We start from the raw sequence: 22,323 nt of genomic DNA on the forward strand, positions 1-22,323 counted from the left end.
CCATGGGCCGTGCCCGTGTGTTTACTGCTCCTGGCCAGAGTCCGGGGTCCAAGGCGAGCCGCTTATCGCCCGAGAAGTTTATTGGCCAGGAAATGAGCTTTGCCAGGCGAAGAGGGCTGACCGGACGGGATGGGCAGAAAGGGCCCCTCGCCCGTGGCCTCCCGCCTGCGAGGGGCACACAGCTCTGAGGACTCCATCACCTCTAGCTCCCGCCTCCTGCCCGCGGGGAGATGGGGCCCTCTCTCCCAGCCAGCGATTCCCCCCCACCAGCGTGTCCCCCCACATCTGCTCGTGCTGAGCCGGCCGGGAGCGGGCAAAGCCGAGATCCCGCTGCGGGTCAAATTAGAACCAACCTTTATTTACATAGGGAAGGCAGCGGTTAGAGCAGGGACAGGAGGGGTGCATGTGGGGCGGGGAATCCTGGCGCAGGGGGGCCCGAGACGGAGGAGCCTGGCGGCCGGAGGTCAGACCCTGGCCCGGCCCCCTGCAGGGGAACCACCGCCCGAGGCCCGCGCCTCCCCAGCCATCTCCCCCTGCTGCCGGGGAAAGGGGGGCCGGCCGATCGCCCCCCCCCGGCCGAACCCCTATTGCACTGATTAGCCCCCCCGAGCGCGGGGGGAGGAGGATCCCAGGGAGGAGTCGCCACGGAGGGGGAAGATTAGTGACTCGGAGCGGAGTTAGCGCCTGGGCTCCCGGGCCCGGCGGGAGGGGAGAACGGGGGGGCGCTCCGGAGGGCTACGATTTCGACTTGGAGATGGCCAATCCGATGAGGCCGGCCAGGCCGGCCACGCCCAGCGCCATGCCGCCGACGATCGCCATGCCCACCAGGCCGTCTGCGGAGAGAAGACAGGGCTCAGCCGCGGGGGCGGGGCCTCAGCCCGCCAGGCCCCGCCCACCTCTCCCCTCCCCCCCTCGGCTGGCGGTGGGGCAATGCATGCTGGGATGCAGAGAGGCACTGGGGCCCGGCTGGGATAACGGGGGGCAGGGCTGAGAGGGAGCCTGGATTTCGGGGGGCGGCGGAGGGGGCTCACCTTTCTGCATGGCCTTGTCGATGAGCTTCTCCAGCTCCAGCGCCTGCGTGTTTGTGGGCTCCGTCTTCAGCAGCCCCCGGATGTACTTCAGCGCCTGCTCGTACTCCTGGGGGGCAAGGGGGTGGTCAGCACCCACGGTACCTCCCCCCCGCCCCCCACCCTCGAGCCTTCCCCTGGCACAAGCCCCCACCTGGCTCCTCCCATCCCATCGCCCTCCTCCCACTGATCAGCGTTGAGCATCGCCCCCTCCCTGCTCTGAGCCCCCCAGCCCTCCTCTCGCCTATCAGCGCCTTGGGGTTTATGAGCTGCGGTGGCAGAGTCCATAAACCGGGCCCCGCCCGGCCACAGCCCCAGCTCCGCTTGAGCCGCCCTGCGATAAGGCGGGGGCGTCCCTGGCCCGCTCCCCCCGCCGGGATTCAGCGCCGGGGGGACCCTGGCTAGGAAAGTTAACCCACTTCCTTTCTGGTCCCCCCAGTCTGCTCCCTGCATCCCTCTGGGGAAACGGGGCACGGGCCAGGGCGAGCTGGCCCTCGCCCCCCAGTCTGTCCCTGATCTTTGAGGGTCCCTGAGTCCATATAACCCGTTCCATGCACCCCTCAATCCTGGCCCTGATCTTTGAGGGTCCCCAAGTCCATATAACCCGTTCCATGCACCCCTCAACCCTGTCCCTGATCTTTGAGGGTCCCCAAGTCCATATAACCCACTCCCTGCCCCCTTGAGCCTGTCCCTGATCTTTGAGGCTCCCCACGTCCATATAACCCGCGTCCTGTGCCCCTCCAGCCTGTCCCTGATCTTTGAGGGTCCCCAAGTCTATATAACTTGCTCCCTGCCCCCCTGAGCCTGTCCCTGATCTTTGAGGCTCCCCGAGTCCATATAGCCCGCTCCATGAACCCTGCAACCTGTCCCTGATCTTTGAGGACCCCCGAGTCCGTATAACCCACTCCCTGAACCCCACAACCTGTCCCTGATCTTTGAGGGTCCCCGAGTCCATATAACCCGCTCTCTGCGCCCCTCCGGTCTGTCCCTGATCTTTGAGGGTCCCCGAGTTCGTATAACCTGCTCCCTGTGCCCCTCAGGGGTACCCAAGCCCGTATAACCCGCTCTCTGCGCCTCTCAGGCCTGTCCCTGATCTTTGAGGGTCCCCGAGTTCATATAACCTGCTCCCTGCGCCCCTCAGGGGTACCCAAGCCCGTATAACCCGCTCTCTGCGCCCCTCAGGCCTGTCCCTGATCTTTGAGGCTCCCCGAATCCGTATAACCCACTCCCTGAACCCCACAACCTGTCCCTGATCTTTGAGGGTCCCCGAGTCCATATAACCCGCTCTCTGCGCCCCTCCGGTCTGTCCCTGATCTTTGAGGGTCCCCGAGTTCGTATAACCTGCTCCCTGCGCCCCTCAGGCCTGTCCCAGATCTTTGAGGATCCCTGAGTCCATATAACCTACTCCCTGCGTCCCTCGAGGGTACCCGAGCCCGTATAACCCGCGCGCTGCGCCGCTCAAGCCTGTCCCTGATCTTTCAGGGTCCCTAAGTCCATATAACCTGCTCCCTGAGCCCCTCGAGCATGTCCCACCCAGCGCCCAGCCCCTAGGCACAGCTCCCCAAGCCACCCCAGGACCTGAGGGGCAGCCACGTCCCCCCACCCCCATACACACACTCACTTTCAGCCGGTAATTGGCCACGGCCAGGTAGAAGACGTAGTCCCGCTGTTCCTCCTTGCAGCCTCTGGGCACCAGGTCTAGATGGCAGAGCGGAGACGGGGTTACCGGGGGATCTGGCTCCAGGTCCCCCCACCCCCCGCGATTCAGGGCAAGGCAGCAGGGCCGGGGGGTGACGTCAGGGGAGAACCAGGCAGACAGAACCAGGGTCAGCCTAGACTTATCCAGGGCCGCCCTGCCCGGCGGCACGGTTCCCAGAGGAGTGGGCAGGCCTGTGCCGGGTGCCTGCCTCAGTGGGCCAGGTCGGGCAGGGCCGGGGCAGGGACCCAGGGGGGAGCGGGCGCAGGGCGTCACTCACCCTCCAGCAGCACGATGCCCTTTCTGATGTCGTCGTTGTATTTGCTGCGCACCAGGCACCAGGCGTATTCGAACTGCGTCCCCTTGGAGACGGTGCCCCCGCTCAGCTCCGCGTTGTACTTCTTCTCGAAGCGCTGCGGGGAGACAGCAGGGTGAGACCCCTACCCACCCGCCGGGACCCGGCTTGGGGACACGCGGGGCCCGGGGCAGTGCCGGGAACCCCACTCCCGCCGGGACCCGGCTTGGGGACACACGCGGGGCCTGGGGCAGTGCCGGGAACCCCACTCCCGCCGGGACCCGGCTTGGGGACACGCGGGGCCCGGGGCAGTGCCGGGAACCCCACTCCCGCCGGGACCCGGCTTGGGGACACACGCGGGGCCCGGGGCAGTGCCGGGAACCCACTCCCGCCGGGACCCGGCTTGGGGACACACGCGGGGCCCGGGGCAGTGCCGGGAACCCCACTCCCGCCGGGACCCGGCTTGGGGACACACGCAGGGACAGGGGCAGTGCCGGGAACCCCACTCCCGCCGGGACCCAGCTTGGGGGCACACGCGGGGCCCGGGGCAGTGCCGGGAACCCCACTCCCGCCGGGACCCGGCTTGGGGACACACGCAGGGCCAGGGGCAGTGCCGGGAACCCCACTCCCGCCGGGACCCGGCTTGGGGACACACGCGGGGCCCGGGGCAGTGCCGGGAACCCCACTCCCGCCGGGACCCGGCTTGGGGACACACGCGGGGCCCGGGGCAGTGCCGGGAACCCCACTCCCGCCGGGACCCGGCTTGGGGACACACGCAGGGACAGGGGCAGTGCCGGGAACCCCACTCCCGCCGGGACCCGGCTTGGGGACACACGCAGGGACAGGGGCAGCACCAAGAACCCCCACTCGCCGGGACCCAGCTTGGGGACACACGCAGGGCCAGGGGCAGCGCCAGGACCCCCCCTCCCGCTAGGACCCGGCTTGGGGACACACGCAGGGCTGGGGCAGGGCCAGGAACAGCACCGGGAACCCCCGCCTGCCGGGCCCCGGCTTAGGGATACATGCAGGGCCAGGGAGAGGGTAGGGCTAAGATGGCAGAGCAGGGCCTGTCACCCCTAACTCTCCATACCCACCCCTAGGTGTACACAGGGGAGAGAAAGGGAGAGAGAGACACACACACACACACACACTTCCCCCACTCAGGTTCAGGACTCCTAGGTTCTCTCCTCAGTTCTGGGAATGGGGTATAGTGGTTAGAGCGGGGAACTGGGAGCCAGGACTCCTGGGTTCTCTCTCTGGCCCTGGGAGGGGAGTGGGGGCTGGTGGTTAGAGCGAGAGGGGGGGAGAGCTGGGAGCCAGAACTCCTGGGTTCTCTCCCCAGCTCTGGGAGGGGAGTGGGGGCTGGTGGGTCAGAGCAGGGGGGGCTGGGAGCCCGGACTCCTGGGTTCTCTCCCCGGCTCTGGGAGGGGAGTGGGGGCTGGTGGTTAGAGCAGGGGGGCTGGGAGCCAGGACTCCTGGGTTCTCTCCCCAGCTCTGGGAGGGGAGTGGGGGCTGGTGGGTTAGAGCAGGGGGGGCTGGGAGCCAGGACTCCTGGGTTCTCTCCCCTGCTCTGGGAGGGGAGTGGGGGCTGGTGGGTTAGAGCAAGGGGGGCTGGGTCCCCTCCTGAGCCAGGGAGAGGAGTGGAGTCTAGCTGGGGAAAGAAGCCAGGATTCCCGGCTCCCAGCCTCCCTGCTCTAACCATTACACCCCACTCCCCTCCTCAAGCCGGGGGCAGAACCCTGCTAGGCCCAGGCTGGGAAAGGAGCCCCACAGATCCCTAGCCGGGAGCATTTCTGTCCCGGAGCCCGTCTCCCTCCTGGACTGGGCCAGGGTCCAAAAGGAACAAACTCCCTCTGATTCCGGGTCTCTGATGTCACATTTCACCCGAGCCAAACCACACACTCAGCTACTGCACCGGGCGCGGCGGAGCCACGGGCGGCTGGGCCAATCCCGCCCCTGCTCAGCCCAGGGTACCAGCCTCCAGCCACCCGCACTCCTGCGTGTCTGAATGCCTGGTATTCACACCCTGCCTGCTGCCAAGCCGGGAGGGGCTGCAAAGGGCTTGGGAGGAGAGGATTCAAATTCAAAACCATCTGGACACCTGGAGAAAAGGTCTGACGTACACAGGATGAAAATTCAAGAAGGAGAAATGCAAAGTGCTCCACGGAGGAAGGACCAAGCAGTCGCGCGCACACAAAAGGGGAAAGGACGGCCTAGGAAGAACGGCGGAAACGGATCAGGGGGTCACAGCGGATCACAAGCGAAATAGGAGTCAGTGTGACGCTGTTGCAAAACAAGCGAACAGCATTCTGGGCTGTATTAGCAGGAACGTTGTAAGCAAGACACGAGACGCCATTCCCCCGCTTTCTCCACACTGATTAGGCCTCAGCTGGAGCAGTGCGGCCAGTTCTGGGCACCACGTTTCAGGGAAGATGTGGCCAAACTGCAGCGAGTTCAGAGAAGAGCCACAAAACTGATTCAAGGTCTAGAAAACATGAAAACAAAATGTGCACTGTTTAGTGTGGGGAAGAGAAACCTGAGAGGGGACATGACCACAGTTTTCAAGTGCATAGAGGGTTGTTACAAGGAGGTGGGAGAAAAATTGTTCTCAACCTCTGAGGACAGAACAAGAAGCAATGGGCTTAAATTGCAGCAAGGGCGGTTTAGGTTGAACATTAGGAAAAACTTCCTAACTGTCAGGGTGATTAAGCACTGGAATAAATTGTCTAGGGAGGTTGTGGAATCTCCATCATTGGGGATATTTAAGAGCAGCTGGACAAACACCTGTCAGGGATTGTCTAGATAATATTGAGTCCTGCCTTGAGCGCAGGGGATGGGACTAGACGACCTCGCGAGGTCCCTTCCAGTCCTACGATTCTGTAATCATCACTCAACGCATGCCTGGCGAAGGTGCCTTTGAAACCCTCCCCCCACTAATTGTTTGCTGATCGTTAATCCCCTTGCGGGATGGCATTAAGCATTACGAACCTAGGCCGGAACGATACCTGGCTTGCAAACACGGCAGAGCGAGTCGTTCAACAGGTCCGGCCTAAACAGAGGAACGTGCGTTTGATTTGCTGACCAGCCTGATACTCGGGCCTAAGCCAACCAAGGTCCATGTTTCCGGGCGATGGAGAAGCGAAGCAAAGGTCAAATTTTGGGAACAAATATGAGATCTTGACATTATGCCTTTATTTCATCCGGTCCACACCTCAGGCCCGAGAATATTCAGCGACATCTGAGCCACCGACCAAGAATGACGGACCCATACGCTCTCCTCTGGCCCACAGCAACGGGCCCTGCCATTGACTCGCCAGCCCGCCGCTCCATCTTCCCGAGACGGACTTTTTCCCTATTTTCCCAATCAGAAAGAAAAGCAGGAGGATGCAGGAGGTGAGACTGGGAGGACCTGGGAGCTCAGTGGCACGAAAAACAAAAGGCCACTGCAAAGATGTGGCCAAATTTTAAAAAACTAACCAGGGAATCCCCTGTCACTGGAGGTTTAGACAAACAGAATTTCCCCATCGCCGGCCAGGTTTTCCATCCGGATGGGCTGCTTTTTCCTCACATCCGCTCTAGTTCAAGCAGGAATTCCGGGCAGCGATCCGGCTGGTGTCAGACGGGTGGTTATCTGGGGGGCATTGGGGCCGTGGTATCTACGAATACAGGGAGCTCGGCGATCCTTGAGCTCTGTAGCCCCCTCGATCCACAGCCAGCCCCCGCCATGGCCAGCGTCACCGACACTTTCCCACAATTCCCAGGGAAGAGATCAGGGGATGTCTCAGCTCACCTTGGTAAAAAGAACCACAAGGTTACGCCCCTGGAAGTCCTAGCAACAGACACGGGGGGTGGCACAGCCCCAGAGAGAACCAGGTAAGTTGAGGGCGGCCACTCGCCCCGTGGTGCCGATCGCCTGGGCTTCAGGGACACGGGCCCCAAGCCCGGGGCCGCTGCAGAACTCGAGGACTAGAACCTGCCCGTCTGCAAATCCACTTCGGCGCGGGCTAGACGGTCACTTTGGGCCTTCCTTCACGGGCCACGGCGGAGAAGGCTTGCCAGCCCGCTCCTTGCGGTTCTGAATGACGCCAACCACTGGAATCCAATCTCATGCTTCAGGGGCTCACCCGCCGGGGTCAGGAAGGAATTCCCCGCTACCACGCACAACCGGCCGGCTGGATTCACTAGGGGTTGGGGTTGCCTTCCTCTGAATCCTCCACGACTGGCAAGAGGACGCGGCAGAAGGCAGGACAGCAAAGCCTCTTTCTAGCGACCCGGTTCTTGCTCATAAGTTCGGGGCCCAGCCGATCCTCAGAGCAGGGCTCAGGAGGGGATTTCCCCCAGACTGGCAGGGATGTTGGGGTTGGGGGGGGTTTGCCTTCCTGGGTGGCGCGGAGAGCGGGCCGCCTGCGGGATCACCCAGGCATGTCTCGCCCAGGTCTCTCCCGCGCAGGGAACAATTGAGTCTCCTGAGGATTGAAATGTTCGGTCTGGCCTGGGCTACCCAGGTCAGTCTCGATGCTCTAACAGGCCCTTGTAGGAAAATCTCCCCCTGCCTCCACTTCCCTGCCCCTCGCGCCCTCCTCCCATCCCAGCCGCTACAGCGACTGGCAGACGAACAATTGACCCTGCAGCCTTCCGCCCCACGGAATTGGATTTCCCCTCCCCAGGCTTCCCCATTCCCCTCCCTCGGCATGCCGGGCAGAGGTGGCGCCGGGTCCGTATCTGGAAGGCCGTTTTTACGATCAGCCGTCCCGCCCTTGCCAAGTGAGAGCTGGCAGCGTTGAAGGTGCCACCGGGCACCCGCCTGACCCCCACACTCCCGCCCTAACGCTGGGTTTGATAAACAGAGCGGAGAGGAGAGGCCCGGCCGGTCGAGGAAGTCAGACGACGACTGAGAAATGCTCTTGTCATTGTAGGCTTCCCCCGCCCCGCTCCATGGAGGAAATTAAACCCGGATTCCTTTGTTTGAACACCCCCGCGCTTGCAACACCACGGCACGGGAGCTGGGACATTCCAACCAAGGGTAACGGTGCGAGCCCTGCCGGGCCGCCCGCTCACGGCGCTCCCCGCTGGCCACCTGCCATCCTCCCAGGCGGGCGGCGCGGCCTAGCAGACGGGGCCCCGGGACCGCCGGACACCCGGGATCTAGTCCCAGCTCTCTTGGGTGACCGCTTCCCCCTTCTGTGCCTCAGTTTCCCGTCTGGAAAACAGAGAGAAGACTCCTGACCTTTGTGAAGCCCCGGGGATTATTTTAAACCAACCGCCCCACAGAGTCAGTGACTAAGCAGGCGTCGGGGCAGACTGGCCGGCTCTGAGCTTTCTGGAAGAGAGGCCGGTGACTGGGCTCCATCTGGGGGAAGCGAGCCCGGGAAGGTCCCTCACCGGTCTCCGAGCCCAGGCCCAACGGCCAGGGGCCGTGTGGGTTTGCTCCGAGGACACGAAGGGTACGTTAGAGCCTCGTTCCCGGGGGGAAAGCCCAGTTACACCACAATGGGCTGGGGGCTGGAGGGGAGCTGCAGACCAGGGGGCAAAATGCGGGGCCAGAGGAACGTCGGTTTCTCCGTCTCCATCGGGGTGGGCAAAGTTTTTGGACCAAGGGCCACATCGGGGGTTGCAAAATGGTATGGAGGTCCGGGCACGGAAGGTTGTGCCCCACAAACAGCCTGGGCCCCGCCCCATCTGCCCCTTCCTGCTCCCTGACTGCCCCCCCATAGAACTCCTGACCCATCCAACCCCCCTGCTCCTTGTCCCCTAAGCCCCCCCCCCGGGACCCTGCCCCCATCCAACCCCCCTGAGCACACCCTCCTGGGACCCTGCCCCCATCCGCCCCCCTGCTCCTTGTCCCCTGAGCACCCCCTCCTGCGACCCCGCCCCCATCCAACCCCCCTGCTCCTTGTCCCCTGAGCACCCCCTCCTGGGACCCTGCCCCCATCCAACCCCCCTGCTCCTTGTCCCCTGAGCACCCCCTCCTGGGACCCTGCCCCCTATCCAACCCCCCTGCTCCTTGTCCCCTGAGCACCCCCTCCTGGGACCCCGCCCCTTATCCAACCCCCCTGCTCCTTGTCCCCTGAGCACCCCCTTCTGGGACCCCGCCCCCTATCCAACCCCCCTGCTCCTTGTCCCCTGAGCACCCCCTCCTGGGACCCCGCCCCTTATCCAACCCCCCTGCTCCTTGCCCCCTGAGCAACCCCTCCTGGGACCCTGCCCCCTACCCAACCCCCCTGCTCCTTCTCCCGAGCACCCGCTCCTGGGACCCTGCCCCCATCCACCCCCCTGCTCCTTGTCCCCTGAGCACCCCCTCCTGGGACCCTGCCCCCATCCACCCCCCTGCTCCTTGTCCCCTGAGCACCCAGTCCTGGGACCCTGCCCCCTACCCAACCCCCCTGCTCCTTATCCCCTGAGCACCCCTCCTGGGACCCTGCCCCTTATCCAACCCCCCTGCTCCTTGTCCCCTGAGCACCCCCTCCTGGGACCCTGCCCCTATCCAGCCCCCCTGCTCCTTGTCCCCTGAGCACCCCCTCCTGGGACCCTGCCCCCTATCCAACCCCCCTGCTCCTTGTCCCCTGAGCACCCCCTCCTGGGACCCTGACCCCCATCCAAGCCCCCTGCTCCTTGTCCCCTGAGCACCCCCTCCTGGGACCCTGCCCCCCATCCAACCCCCCTGCTCCTTGTCTCCTGAGCACCCCCTCCTGGGACCCTGCCCCTTATCCAACCCCCCTGCTCCTTGTCCCCTGAGCACCCCCTCCTGGGACCTTGCACCCTATCCAACCCCCCCGCTCCTTGTCCCCTGAGCACCCCCTCCTGGGACCTTGCCCCCCATCCAACCCCCCTGCTCCTTGTCCCCTGAGCACCCCCTCCTGGGACCCTGCCCCCTATCCAACCCCCCTGCTCCTTGTCCCCTGAGCCCCCCCTCCTGGGACCCTGCCCCCCATCCAACCCCCCTGCTCCTTGTCCCCTGAGCACCCAGTCCTGGGACCCTGCCCCTATCCAACCCCCCTGCTCCTTGTCCCCTGAGCACCCCCTCCTGGGACCCTGCCCCCTATCCAACTCCCCTGCTCCTTGTCCCCTGAGCACCCCCTCCTGGGACCCTGCCCCCTACCCAACCCTCCTGCTCCTTGTCCTCTGAGCACCCCTTCCTGGGACCCTGCCCCCTATCCAACCCCCCTGCTCCTTGTCCCCTGAGCACCCCTTCCTGGGACCCTGCCCCCTATCCAACCCCCCTGCTCCTTGTCCCCTGAGCACCCAGTCCTGGGACTCTGACCCCTATCCAACCCCCCTGCTCCTTCTCCCGAGCACCCCCTCCTGGGACCCTGCCCCTTATCCAACCCCCCTGCTCCTTGTCCCCTGAGCACCCCCTCCAGGGACCCTGCCCCCCATCCAACCCCCCTGCTCCTTGTCCCCTGAGCACCCCCTCCTGGGACCTTGCACCCTATCCAACCCCCCTGCTCCTTGTCCCCTGAGCACCCCCTCCTGGGACTTTGCATCCTATCCAACCCCCCTGAGCACCCCCTCCTGGGACCCCGCCCCCTATCCAACCCCCCTGCTCCTTGCCCCCTGAATGCCCTGACCCCTACCCCCGGACAGGCCTCCCGGGACTCCCACACCCCATCCAAACCCCCTGTTCCCCAACCCCTGACCACTGCCCCCCCCCGGAGAACCTCCACCCCATCCAACCCCACCCACTTCCTGTCCTGTGCCCCTAGACACACTTCCACCCCCTGACAGACCCCCCGAAACTCCCACCCCTTATCCAACCCCCCCATGCTCTTTCTCCCCTGACTGCCCCGCCCCCTATCCACATTCCCGCCACTGGGCACCCCAAAACACCGACCCCCATCAACCCTCCCGCTCTTTGTCCCCTGACTGCCCCGCCCCCTATCCACACCCCTGCCACCACCAGGCACCCCAAAACACCCACCCCCGTCAACCCTTCTGCTCTTTGTTCCCCGACTGCCCTGCCCCCTATCCACACCCCCGCCACCAACAGGCACCCCAAAACACCCACCCCATCAACCCTCCCACTTTTTGTGCCCTGACTGCCCTGCCCCCTATCCACACCCCCGCCACCAACAGGCACCCCAAAACACCCACCCCCATCAACCCTCCCGCTTTGTCCCCCGACTGCCCTGCCCCCTATCCACACCCCCACCACCAACAGGCACCCCAAAACACCCACCCCCATCAACCCTCCCGCTCTTTGTCCCCTGACTGCCCCACCCCCTATCCACACCCCCGCCACCAACAGGCACCCCAAAACACCCACCCCCATCAACCCTCCCGCTCTTTGTCCCCTGACTGCCCTGCCCCCTATCCACACCCCCACCACCAGGCACCCCAAAACACCCACCCCCGTCAACCCTTCTGCTCTTTGTTCCCCGACTGCCCTGCCCCCTATCCACACCCCCGCCACCAACAGGCACCCCAAAACACCCACCCCCATCAACCCTCCCGCTCTTTGTCCCCCGACTGCCCTGCCCCCTATCCACACCCCCACCACCAACAGGCACCCCAAAACACCCACCCCCATCAACCCTCCCGCTCTTTGTCCCCTGACTGCCCCACCCCCTATCCACACCCCCGCCACCAACAGGCACCCCAAAACACCCACCCCCGTCAACCCTTCTGCTCTTTGTTCCCCGACTGCCCTGCCCCCTATCCACACCCCCGCCACCAACAGGCACCCCAAAACACCCACCCCATCAACCCTCCCACTTTTTGTGCCCTGACTGCCCTGCCCCCTATCCACACCCCCGCCACCAACAGGCACCCCAAAACACCCACCCCCATCAACCCTCCCGCTTTGTCCCCCGACTGCCCTGCCCCCTATCCACACCCCCACCACCAACAGGCACCCCAAAACACCCACCCCCATCAACCCTCCCGCTCTTTGTCCCCTGACTGCCCCACCCCCTATCCACACCCCCGCCACCAACAGGCACCCCAAAACACCCACCCCCATCAACCCTCCCGCTCTTTGTCCCCTGACTGCCCTGCCCCCTATCCACACCCCCACCACCAGGCACCCCAAAACACCCACCCCCGTCAACCCTTCTGCTCTTTGTTCCCCGACTGCCCTGCCCCCTATCCACACCCCCGCCACCAACAGGCACCCCAAAACACCCACCCCCATCAACCCTCCCGCTCTTTGTCCCCCGACTGCCCTGCCCCCTATCCACACCCCCACCACCAACAGGCACCCCAAAACACCCACCCCCATCAACCCTCCCGCTCTTTGTCCCCTGACTGCCCCACCCCCTATCCACACCCCCGCCACCAACAGGCACCCCAAAACACCCACCCCCATCAACCCTCCCGCTCTTTGTCCCCTGACTGCCCCGCCCCCTATCCACACCCCCACCACCAGGCACCCCAAAACACCCACCCCCGTCAACCCTTCTGCTCTTTGTTCCCCGACTGCCCTGCCCCCTATCCACACCCCCGCCACCAACAGGCACCCCAAAACACCCACCCCATCAACCCTCCCACTTTTTGTGCCCTGACTGCCCTGCCCCCTATCCACACCCCCGCCACCAACAGGCACCCCAAAACACCCACCCCCATCAACCCTCCCGCTCTTTGTCCCCCGACTGCCCTGCCCCCTATCCACACCCCCACCACCAACAGGCACCCCAAAACACCCACCCCCATCAACCCTCCCGCTCTTTGTCCCCTGACTGCCCCACCCCCTATCCACACCCCCGCCACCAACAGGCACCCCAAAACACCCACCCCCTATCAACTCTCCCGCTCTTTGTCCCCTGACTGCCCCGCCCCCATCCAGACCCTCGCCCCAACAGGTCCCCCGAAACTCCCACCCTCTATCAACCCTCCCGCTCTTTGTCCCCTGACTGCCCTGCCCCCTATCCACACCCCCGCCACCAACAGGCACCCCAAAACACCCACCCCCTATCAACTCTCCCGCTCTTTGTCCCCTGACTGCCCCGCCCCCATCCAGACCCCCGCCCCAACAGGCCCCCCGAAACTCCCACCCCCTAGCCAACCCCTCCCTTTGTCCCCCAACTGCCCTCTCCTGGGACCTCACCCCCATCCAATCCCCCGCCCCCAAGTGCCCCACCCCCGGGACTCCCATGTCTTTCCAACCCCCCTTATCCCCCATCCCGACTGCCCCCCCCGCAGAATCTCACCCCCATCCAATCCCCCCATTGCTCGACTGCCCTGCCCCCTATCCATACCCCCGCCCCGATAGGCCCCCCAAAACTCCCACCCCCTATCGACCCCCCCGCTCTCTGTCCCCCGACTGCCCTCTCCTGGGACCTCACCCTATCCAATCCCCCCCATCCCCTGACTGCCCTGCCCCCTATCCACACCCCCGCCCCGATAGGCCCCCCAAAACTCCCACCTCCCATCCAACCCCCCTGTTCTCCATCCCCTGTCTGCCTCCAGAACCTCCACCCCATCCAACCACCCCGACTGACCCCCAGGACTCCCTGCCCTTTATCCAACCCCCCCACCCCGCCTCCCTGCCCCCTTACCATGCGACTCAGAGCACCAGGACGGCCGGGGTGGGGGACAGCAGGGGAGGGGCCGGGGCTGAGCCTCCCCGGCCGGGAGCGCAAAGGCTGGGCAGGACGCGCCCGCGGGCCAGATGTGGTCTACAAACATCGGGGAGGGGGGACCCCAGGGAGGGGGAGGGAAAAGTCACTGAAGCTAAAGGACCACGTTGGCCCAAGAATTAACGAGGGGCGAGCAGGGGATCAGAGAAGGCTGCAAAGGGACTGGAACTCCCCGACACCAGCCGTCCTCTCCCGGCCGCGCTCTTGGCCAGGGCCGCTGGGGCCCCCTGCCGGCCGTTCGCTGGGGCAGGGACAGAAATTTGGCAAAGACAAGGCACCGCAGGGCGCTCTGATCCCAGCCCCGGCTGCCCTCCTGCGTCCCAAACGAACCAGAGCCGCTCTTTCGGGAGGCCACCCAGCCGCGCCTTAAACCCGGGGAATCCTGCGGGGCCTCTGCTGCTCAGTTTCCCTTTTGTTTCTCCTGCCTGTCCCTCCCTTCTCACATTTATCTCCACACTTCTTCTCCGTGTCCAGATCTATTCCGCAAGCTACAATCTTCTATTTTGGAAACTTTTAGACAGAGGGAAGGGATTGACTCTGTGCTCGCAAATTTGCAGAGGGACAACACAGTTGAGGTCTGTTATTTCTCACCTCTACACATTAGATATTTATTTAAAAACATTGTTGCCGTTGACAAGCATGTTCTCTCCAGAGACACGAATCCAGTTTGAGAACTGCAAAACTACGCATCTCTGATGGCATCTCCTAGACTGAGCCCCATTGGGTAGATAGAAAGATTAACCACAATAATTGATCCAGAAGCCCCTGGGACCCCATAAAATTGGGTCCCTAATCCGTGAACTATTAGAACTCATTTACAAAACTTTCCTTAAACACGACATGAATATATTGTCTCATACTATAGAATTAGAATTTATCATCCTATTCCAGGAGCTATAATGTAGCTTAATTAAAACACTCTCTTTAGATAGGTTTTTCCCCCCAGAAAAAGCATTTTATCAAAAAAATCTGATTTAAATAAAAAAAATCGTTTTTAAATCACTGATTTGTATCCACCCTGGTCTCCAACTGCTGTACCCCCTCCCTCAGCAATATTTCTGGTGATTGCATGCCCCCTCTCCAATAGCCTCACGACCTCCAGTTTGAGAAATGTTGCTTTATGCTGTCAGGACGCTGAAGGGCAGAAATCCCTGAAGGACCTAATAACATGCTTATTATAGAAACGTCTATAACATTTTGAATTTAAGATCGCACCTCATTTGTGCGTGTTACCTGCTTTAACCTTGTCAATAACTCGTTTCTCTGTCCCAGTTAAAAAATACTCGTCGTGAGTTTGTTCCAGGATTGGCTACAAGCATCGTCTCGGGGTTTGAGATCTTTGTAACCCTGAACATCTCTGTGCTTTTTGGCGGAAAATGACCACCTACCGCAGAGTCCGGCTTGCCTGGGTGCCGACTCAGACCGGAGTGCCCAAGGGGACAGTCCCTGGTAAGACTGTCCTAGTGCAGCGGTCCCCAACCGTTTTCATCTGGAGGGGGCGAGACGACGAGCCACGGAAGACCGTGGCAGCGGACGAGCACCTGCCGAAATCCGCCGCCAAGCGGCAACGTCAATAGGCATCACCACCGAAATGCCACCGATTTTTGGCAGCGACGCCTTGGATGACGTGGCTTGCCGGCGGCATTTCGGCGGATGCTCGTCCATCAGCCAGTAGGCGGGCACACTTAGACGCCATGGCACCCGCCGGCACCACGTTGGGGACCCCTGCCCCAGAGCTCAGACTTGTTACCGTGGAAGGCCTTTTTCTGCAAGCCATATTTGGACAGCAAAAGCCGCGAACGAAAAAGCAAAAACCTCACACCCTCGCATCCCATCTCAATTAGATTAAACCAATGAAATACCAGGCTGGTAGGAAGGCTGCTACCCACCACCCCCGGAGAAAGAAACCGATCTGAACAGATTCAAAGAAAACATTGTTTCATTGCATTCTGCCTGGCAAGCAGTCACTCATCGACACGCCGTGATTGTGCAATCTAGACGTCATTTGTGTTCTGCCCTTTATGGTCCCCACGTCTCTACTGTTTCTCTGTCCGGTTCTTTGATTGTCTCTGGCCCGTTACAGAACTGATGTTGCTCAGTGTAAATCAGCTAAGCTGGTGGGCTGTGGTTGGCCACAAGAATGGTTGGACAATCAGCTAAGTCTGGTCAGAGAATTGTTTAGTAACAGTTTAGTCAAATGATCGGTTAAGGCACAGGCTCTCAAATTTTAGCAATCCGAGGACCCTCATTTAGGCAGACCCCCAAGCCCCGTGCTCAGCCCCTGGCCCTGCCCTCACTCCACCCAATTCCCCCATGCCCCTTCCCGCCCCCCTGCCCCGCGGCACGCAGGAGACACTGGAAGGGACGGGGAGGAGTTGATCTGCGGGGCCAGCAGCCCCGGACATGACCCGCGGAGCCCCTGGAAGACCCTCGCGGACCCCAGCTGGAGAACCTCTGGGTTAAGACACACCTAAGTCCGACTCTTGGGAACCAACTCCAGGACAGGACCCGAGATCAGAGCGGTCAGACCTGAACCCTCTGCCAATCACGCCGTGCAGAAGCCGGAGTCCCCGGATGACCTGATCCTGACCAGCCAGCAGAAAAAGCTCAGCATTGTGTGCTTGGTGGGCGTATTCGGTTTTGGGGACTGTTAATAAACAGAGGTTAACGATATTACCGTGCAAGGTTCTTTCACGGTAAAAGACCCCGCAGACCCCTGAGTCCACAGGGAACGGGTGTTATACCCTGAGCTCACAGAGGGATAGAGCCCGGAGCTCACAGAGGAGTAAGCTGGGTGTCTTATGAGCACCACAACCCTCCCTATCACACCCCCATTTGTGCCACAGCAACAGGCAGCCCATCGGCTCTGCCAGCAGAATTCCCCGCCCGAACGCGCTCTAGACTAGACAAAGCCATTGGCTCAGAGGCCGTAACCCGCTCCCAGCCCCGGAACAATGAGCCCTTTGCTTCGCTCGATTGTTTACCCTCGACAGGGACGGCGGCTTCACTTGTCTTCCCAGGCGCACGCCAGCCCCTGGGGCTGCACGGTTCAACGGGCAAAAGGAGGAACGGTTAAGTCCGCGAATGGTGTTTCCTTTGCGGTTTGAAATAAGGGTTCGGGCAATGCCGCGCTGGCCCTGGGGGATCGCAGGTCCCAAACGCTCTGCCAAGGCTTCACAGCTAATCCCAAAGCACACAGATATCTGCCCCATGGCGATCACTGGCATGGGACAAGGATGGGGGGGGAGGACAAGGGGGAATCCTTGGGCAGGTCAGAGAAGCACCGTGCCTCAGTTTCTCCATCTCTACAGCACTGCCCTGCCTCACCTCACAGGGAGGATCAATACAGTCAAGACGGAGAGACACATAGCCCCTCAAGGCGCCTTCCCAGAATGCACGGAGACCTGGGGCATCCTGATGCTCAGGGGTGTCGGTGCCGTCAGCCCACGAGACAGGTCGTTAGACCTCTCGAGAGAGAGGGAGGTGAGAGGTCTGATGCCCAGTGTGAACGCAGCCCCCCCACGCTCTGTGCCTCAGGGACCTGAGATACGGTGCAGGGAGGACCTGCTACTTGTGGTGGGACTCACCTCCCAACCCACACAGCTGGGACGAACCCTCGCTCAGCGCTTACACCGCTAATCCAGAGACCTCTGAACCTGCTCTCCCGCCCCGCCACTGAGAAACGGCCGCGATTCTCACAACGCGTCGCCGAGCAGCTGCACCGACGCCAACTGGTCTCCACCCGTTTCGCTGGGCGGCGTCAAGCACGCTGCACAGCCGGAAGGGAAGCGATAGTCTGCACCGATCGGGCCTCAGCTGGAGAACCGCGTCCAGTTCTGGGCCCCACATTTCAGGAAAGATGGGGACGAGTCCCGAGAAGAGCAACAAAAATGGATGAAAGGGTTAGAAAACATCACCTGTGATGGAAGGTTGAAAAAATTGCACTTGTTTAGTCTGGAGAAGAGAAGACTGAGAGGGGACATGATCACAGAGTACATAAGAGGTTGTTACAAGGAGGAGGAAGAATTGTTCTCCTTAACCCCTAAGGACAGGATGAGAAGCAATGGGCTTAAATTGCAGCAAGGGCAGTTTAGGTCGGACATTAGGAAAGACTTCCTACCTGCCAGGGTGGTTAAACGCCGGAATAAATTGTCCAGGGAGATTGTGGAATCTCCATCATTGGGGATTTCTAAGAGCAGGCTGGACAAACACCCCTCAGGGATTGTCTAGATAATACTCAATCCTGCCACGAGTGCAGGGGACAGGACTAGATGACCCCTCGAGGTCCCTTTCAGTCCTACCAGTCTACGATTCCCTCATATTTGGCACTGGTGCAACCATTTCTGGAATCCTGACTCCAGTTCCATTCCCGAAGGACGGAGATAAACTGGAGGGGGTTCAAAGCACAGCCGTGAGAACGACTAAAGGGTTAGAAGACACGTACCTCCAGCAGCTCAAAGAGAAGGATGACTTGATCTATACCTACCTCCATGGGAACAGAAATTTGATAACAGACAACACTTCTTCAGAGCGTCGAAGGGCAGAAGGCACCTGCATAACAGCTCGTCGGATGCCCTGAATGAATCCCAAGTTGACTTAGAGATGGGATGTTGCCTTGATTTAAGAACCCACCATGGCCCTTGGGAACTTTTCCCAATGATGAATTTCCCCCTCGCTGGTAAAAATTCACACTGTCTTTGCAGTCTGCTCGCTTCCCATCGATAGGTACTTACACGGGAACAAGTCCAATCATGAACTCTTCAGCCCGGCAGACAAAGGTCTAACAAGATCCGACAGTTAGGAATGGGTGACAGGGGATGGATCACTTGACGATTCCCTGCTCTGTTCACTCCCTCTGGGGCACCTGGCATTGGCCGCTGTCAGAACACAGGATACTGGGCTGGACGGACCTTTGGTCTGACCCAGTCTGGCCGTTCTTGGGATGAATTCAGACTAGAAATAAAGGGCATTTTTTCAACGAACAACCGGAACCACTTCCCAACCGCTGTGGTGGATTCCCCATCGCTGGCGATTTTGAAATCCAAATGGGATGTTTTTCGGAAGAGGTCACTCTAGCTCAAACGGGTCACGAGCAAGGCCTGTGCGATACTCAGAGCTGGCAACCTTACGCAACCAGAGCCAACTCCCACAAGAAAGCAGTCGAGTCTCCATCCCTTGACACCTTCCAAACCAGACTTGCTGGAATACGCTTTAGTCATGTGCAAGTTCTCAGGCTCAACCCAGGGGCAAGTGGGTGAAAATTGCCAGCCTGTGACTGCGCTGGTCTGACGTCCTGTCTGTGTCTCTCAACCTTTTAGTTTGCTGCCTTCCCAAACCGCATCAGGGGAAGCTCAGGAACCAGTGCCGGTCCCCAGACAGGTCCCTGAGGAACACTGAACTAGATGACCTATGGTCCCTTCGGATCTACTCTCAATTCTTCCCACTGGGTCCCAGTCAGCTACCGACGCCAGCGGAAGGCCTTTGACCACGCGAGAGCTGGGGATGAAGCCTTCTCTGGAGAGGGGATCCGGCTACGGAACAATCTTCCTGCAATAATCAGGAGAGTTCAGAGTCTGAGAGCCTTTCGGAACAACAGCAAGACCTACCTCTTGGAAAATGACTCTCAGCCGAAAGAACGACGCTTGGCTGGGCATTTCTTTCTACTCAATTAACTCCCAGTCAAGCAAAACAAACAAAACCTTCCCCAAAATTAACTACCCCCACAATAGTATTTAAAAATCCCACAACCAAAGAGCCTCCCATAACCAGAATTTTGAGCCCAAAAGGAAGAAAGCACCAGAGATGTTACCAAAATCCTCTAAGGTCTTGGCCAATGCCCAGACACTAGCTACAGTGATGGTCAGCAGAACAAACCCCTGAAGTAAATGGAAAGACCCTGTGTCATCTAGACCAACCAGGAATAACTCCAGACCTAACAGAAAACCCCAATAATCCTCATTTTCAACAGCGCAGCAACTCTGCAGCATGGTCCTCAGAGACGGAGAGAAACCGAGTCTTGCTTGTCTAAGGCCGACGTTATAACTGGGTTTGCAAAAAGAACCAGGTAAGTTCCTGGAGGACAGGTCCATCAACTGCTACTAGCCAAGATGGTCAGGGAGGCAACAAAAGTTTGTTCCGATTGTTAATCAGCCTAACTGAAAACACTGGTGCCCACTGTTTGGAGGGGAGGGGGTTAAGGTTTTCTGTTTCACCCCATGGCAGCCAAGCCCCAACCACCACCTCCGTCTCGGCCATCGCTAACGCACCCAGGTGGATTGTCACTTTGTATGGGCAGCCCTCTCACGCCGGGGCCCCTGCCACGTCGCTCGCGCCAGCGGCTCAGGAAGGGAACGCAAAGCCCCAGAGCGCTGCACAGGACCCAACGCAGCCCTCCCCACTGCCACGCGCTCCCCACGGCCTCTCCACACATGTACTAGGGCAGAGCCTTTGCACAGCTTCCCACATCCCAACATGGTGGCATGATCTCCAGCCAACCCTACCTCTCCCCCACACTCTTGGAGGCACCTGGCTTGCAGGGGGGTGTCACAGCATCTAAGGAAGAACATGGTGCCCCCTCCAGCCCAGGCGCCCAAGGCATCACGCACCCAGGAGAGAAAACCAGCGATATCCAAACACACAGGCACCTGCTCCATCAGTGCAGAAGGAATTGAGGAGGGGGGTTCACTGGGGCCAGAAGGGGAATGGGGAGCAGGGGATGGTCTCAGGGAGGAGAGGCCCCTAGGAAAGCCCTAGGGTGGGGCAGGGGAAGTCAGCGGGCAGAGACTCAGGGCAGGGATATGGGGGGCAGGCTCTGGGAGGGAGAAGGCAGGGAGAGCTGTCGGGAAGGGGCTATGGGGGGTGGCCCCAGAGCAGGGGGATTCAGTCAGCAGGACCACGGGGTAGGCTCAGGGGGAGGGGAGGGTGAATTGAAGGTTCAGGGGGAGGGGGGAGGCTCAGGCAGGGGGTGCCCTGCGTAGGGGATCCTCAAGCTCACAGGGAGGCATCCCAAGAGATGGGGCCTCCTAGATAGGATGGGGGCCTCAGGGAAAGGGACCCCTGGGTGGGAGGCCCCAGAGCCTGGGGTGCTCAGGGAGAGGGACTCTGGGTAGGGGGGAGTTGGGCTGGACAGGGAGGGCCCGGGGGGAGTCCTGGGTAAAGCTCCTCCTGGGGGGCTGAAGAGGAGGGACCTTTGCGTGAGGGGTCTGGGGCCTGGATTGAAGGTTCAGGGTGGAGGATCGCAGGGACGAGGGCCCCTGGGTAGGGGCTTTGGGGGGGGGTCCTCAAACTTCCTTGCACTGACAACAGAAATTACTTCCCGACCCCAGGAAGGGGGACCGAAGCCTGAGCCCTAATCCCACTGCTCCGAGCAGCGGGGGGGCTGCCAACCGAGACCTGAAGCCCTCGGGCCCCAGCAAGTCCAAGCCGGCCCTGGTGACCCCATTCTAAGGGGGTCGCGACCCACTTTGGGGTCCCAACCCATCGTTTGAGAACCGCTGCCCTAGAAGACCAGGGGAGGGGGGAGCTCAGGGAGAGGCGTCCGGGGGGGGGGGCACCCAAGGGCACAGCCTGGGGAGGGGGGCTCGGGGCAGGAGGCCCCTGGGTGGGAGATCCCAGCAGGGGCAGGGACGAGGCCCCGGGAGGGGCAGGCTAAGGAGCGAGAAGGGAGCAGAGGGACTCGGGGGTCCGGGGGGGGGGCCAGGGGCAGGACCTGTGCAGGGGATTCAGGGCAGGAGGACCCAGGTTAGGGGACCCCAGGGGGCAAGGCCAACGCTGGGGGGAGTCGGGGAGCCATGGGGCAGGGGCTGGGGGGGCACAGAGGGGGCGGGGGCCCAGGGAGGGAGATATCGGGGGGGCGGGGCCCGGGGGAGCTGGACGGGGGCGGGGCCCGGGGGAGGGGGATATCGGGGGGGCGGGGCCCGGGGGAGCTGGAGGGGGCGGGGCCCAGAAAAGGGGATATCGGGGGGGCGGGGCCCGGGGGAGCTGGAGGGGGCGGGGCCCGGGGAGGGGGATATCGGGGGAGGGGTGGGGGCGAGCTGGAGGGGGCGGGGCCCGGGGGGAGCTGGAGGGGGCGGGGCCTGGGGTGATATCGGGGGGCGGGGCCCGGGGGAGCTGGAGGGGGCGGGGCCTGGGGTGATATCGGGGGGCGGGGCCCGGGGGAGATGGAGGGGCGGGGCCCGGGGAGGGGGATATCGGGGGGCGGGGCCCTGGGGGAGCTGGAGGGGGCGGGGCCCAGGGAGGGGGATATCGGGGGGCGGGGCCCGGGGGATATCGGGGGGCGGGGCCCGGGGGAGCTGGAGGGGGCGGGCCCGGGGAGGGGGATATCGGGGGGGCGGGGCCCGGGGGGAACTGGAGGGGGCGGGGCCTCTCACCAGCAGATCCTCCACCGCCACCACTTCGCTCAGCACCGACTCCATCGCGTCCTCAACCCCGGAAGCAGCCGCCCCGGAACTGAACCTGTGGCTCGCCCCGGAACCGGAAACGCGCCTGCTGTTGGCCGCCCGCTGCCCCGCCCCTCGCCGCTCAGGCGCATGCGCCGCTTGGTTCCGGCCGGTTCCCGCCCAGGCTGCGGAGCACGAAAGGGAACCGGGGTCGTCTGGCCCAAAGCGGCCACCGTCCCGGCCCGGGAGGACCCGCCCCTGCCTGCCAGGGCGGGGGCGGCCCCTGTTACCATGGCGCCCGCGCGGCGCTGAG

General features: G+C 62.2%; 1 protein-coding gene across 1 annotated transcript; it reads right to left on the minus strand.

Annotated features, from left to right (window-relative positions):
• Positions 1-337: 337 nt before the first annotated feature.
• FIS1 (fission, mitochondrial 1) lies at positions 338-22,108 on the minus strand. Its single transcript, XM_030542651.1, has 5 exons — positions 22,002-22,108; positions 3,044-3,176; positions 2,689-2,765; positions 1,032-1,137; positions 338-833 (listed from the first exon to the last, which is right to left on the minus strand). Exons 1-5 carry the CDS (start codon positions 22,044-22,046, stop codon positions 736-738), a joined length of 459 nt encoding a protein of 152 aa, XP_030398511.1. The 5' UTR covers positions 22,047-22,108; the 3' UTR covers positions 338-735.
• Between the last annotated feature and the right edge of the window lie 215 nt (positions 22,109-22,323).

Source organism: Gopherus evgoodei, unplaced genomic scaffold (genome assembly GCF_007399415.2).
Source record: "Gopherus evgoodei ecotype Sinaloan lineage unplaced genomic scaffold, rGopEvg1_v1.p scaffold_106_arrow_ctg1, whole genome shotgun sequence".
In the NCBI taxonomy this organism is placed as follows: Eukaryota; Metazoa; Chordata; order Testudines; family Testudinidae; genus Gopherus; species Gopherus evgoodei.

Excerpts from the sequence above, each read along its gene's own strand:
- FIS1 (XM_030542651.1), bottom strand. The coding sequence starts at position 22,046 with ATGGAGTCGGTGCTGAGCGAAGTGGTGGCGGTGGAGGATCTGCTG. Across the intron at positions 2,766-3,043 it reads GGGCATCGTGCTGCTGGAGG|ACCTGGTGCCCAGAGGCTGC; the intron begins GTGAGTGACGCC and ends TCTGCCATCTAG. Across the intron at positions 1,138-2,688 it reads TGGCCAATTACCGGCTGAAA|GAGTACGAGCAGGCGCTGAA; the intron begins GTGAGTGTGTGT and ends CTTGCCCCCCAG.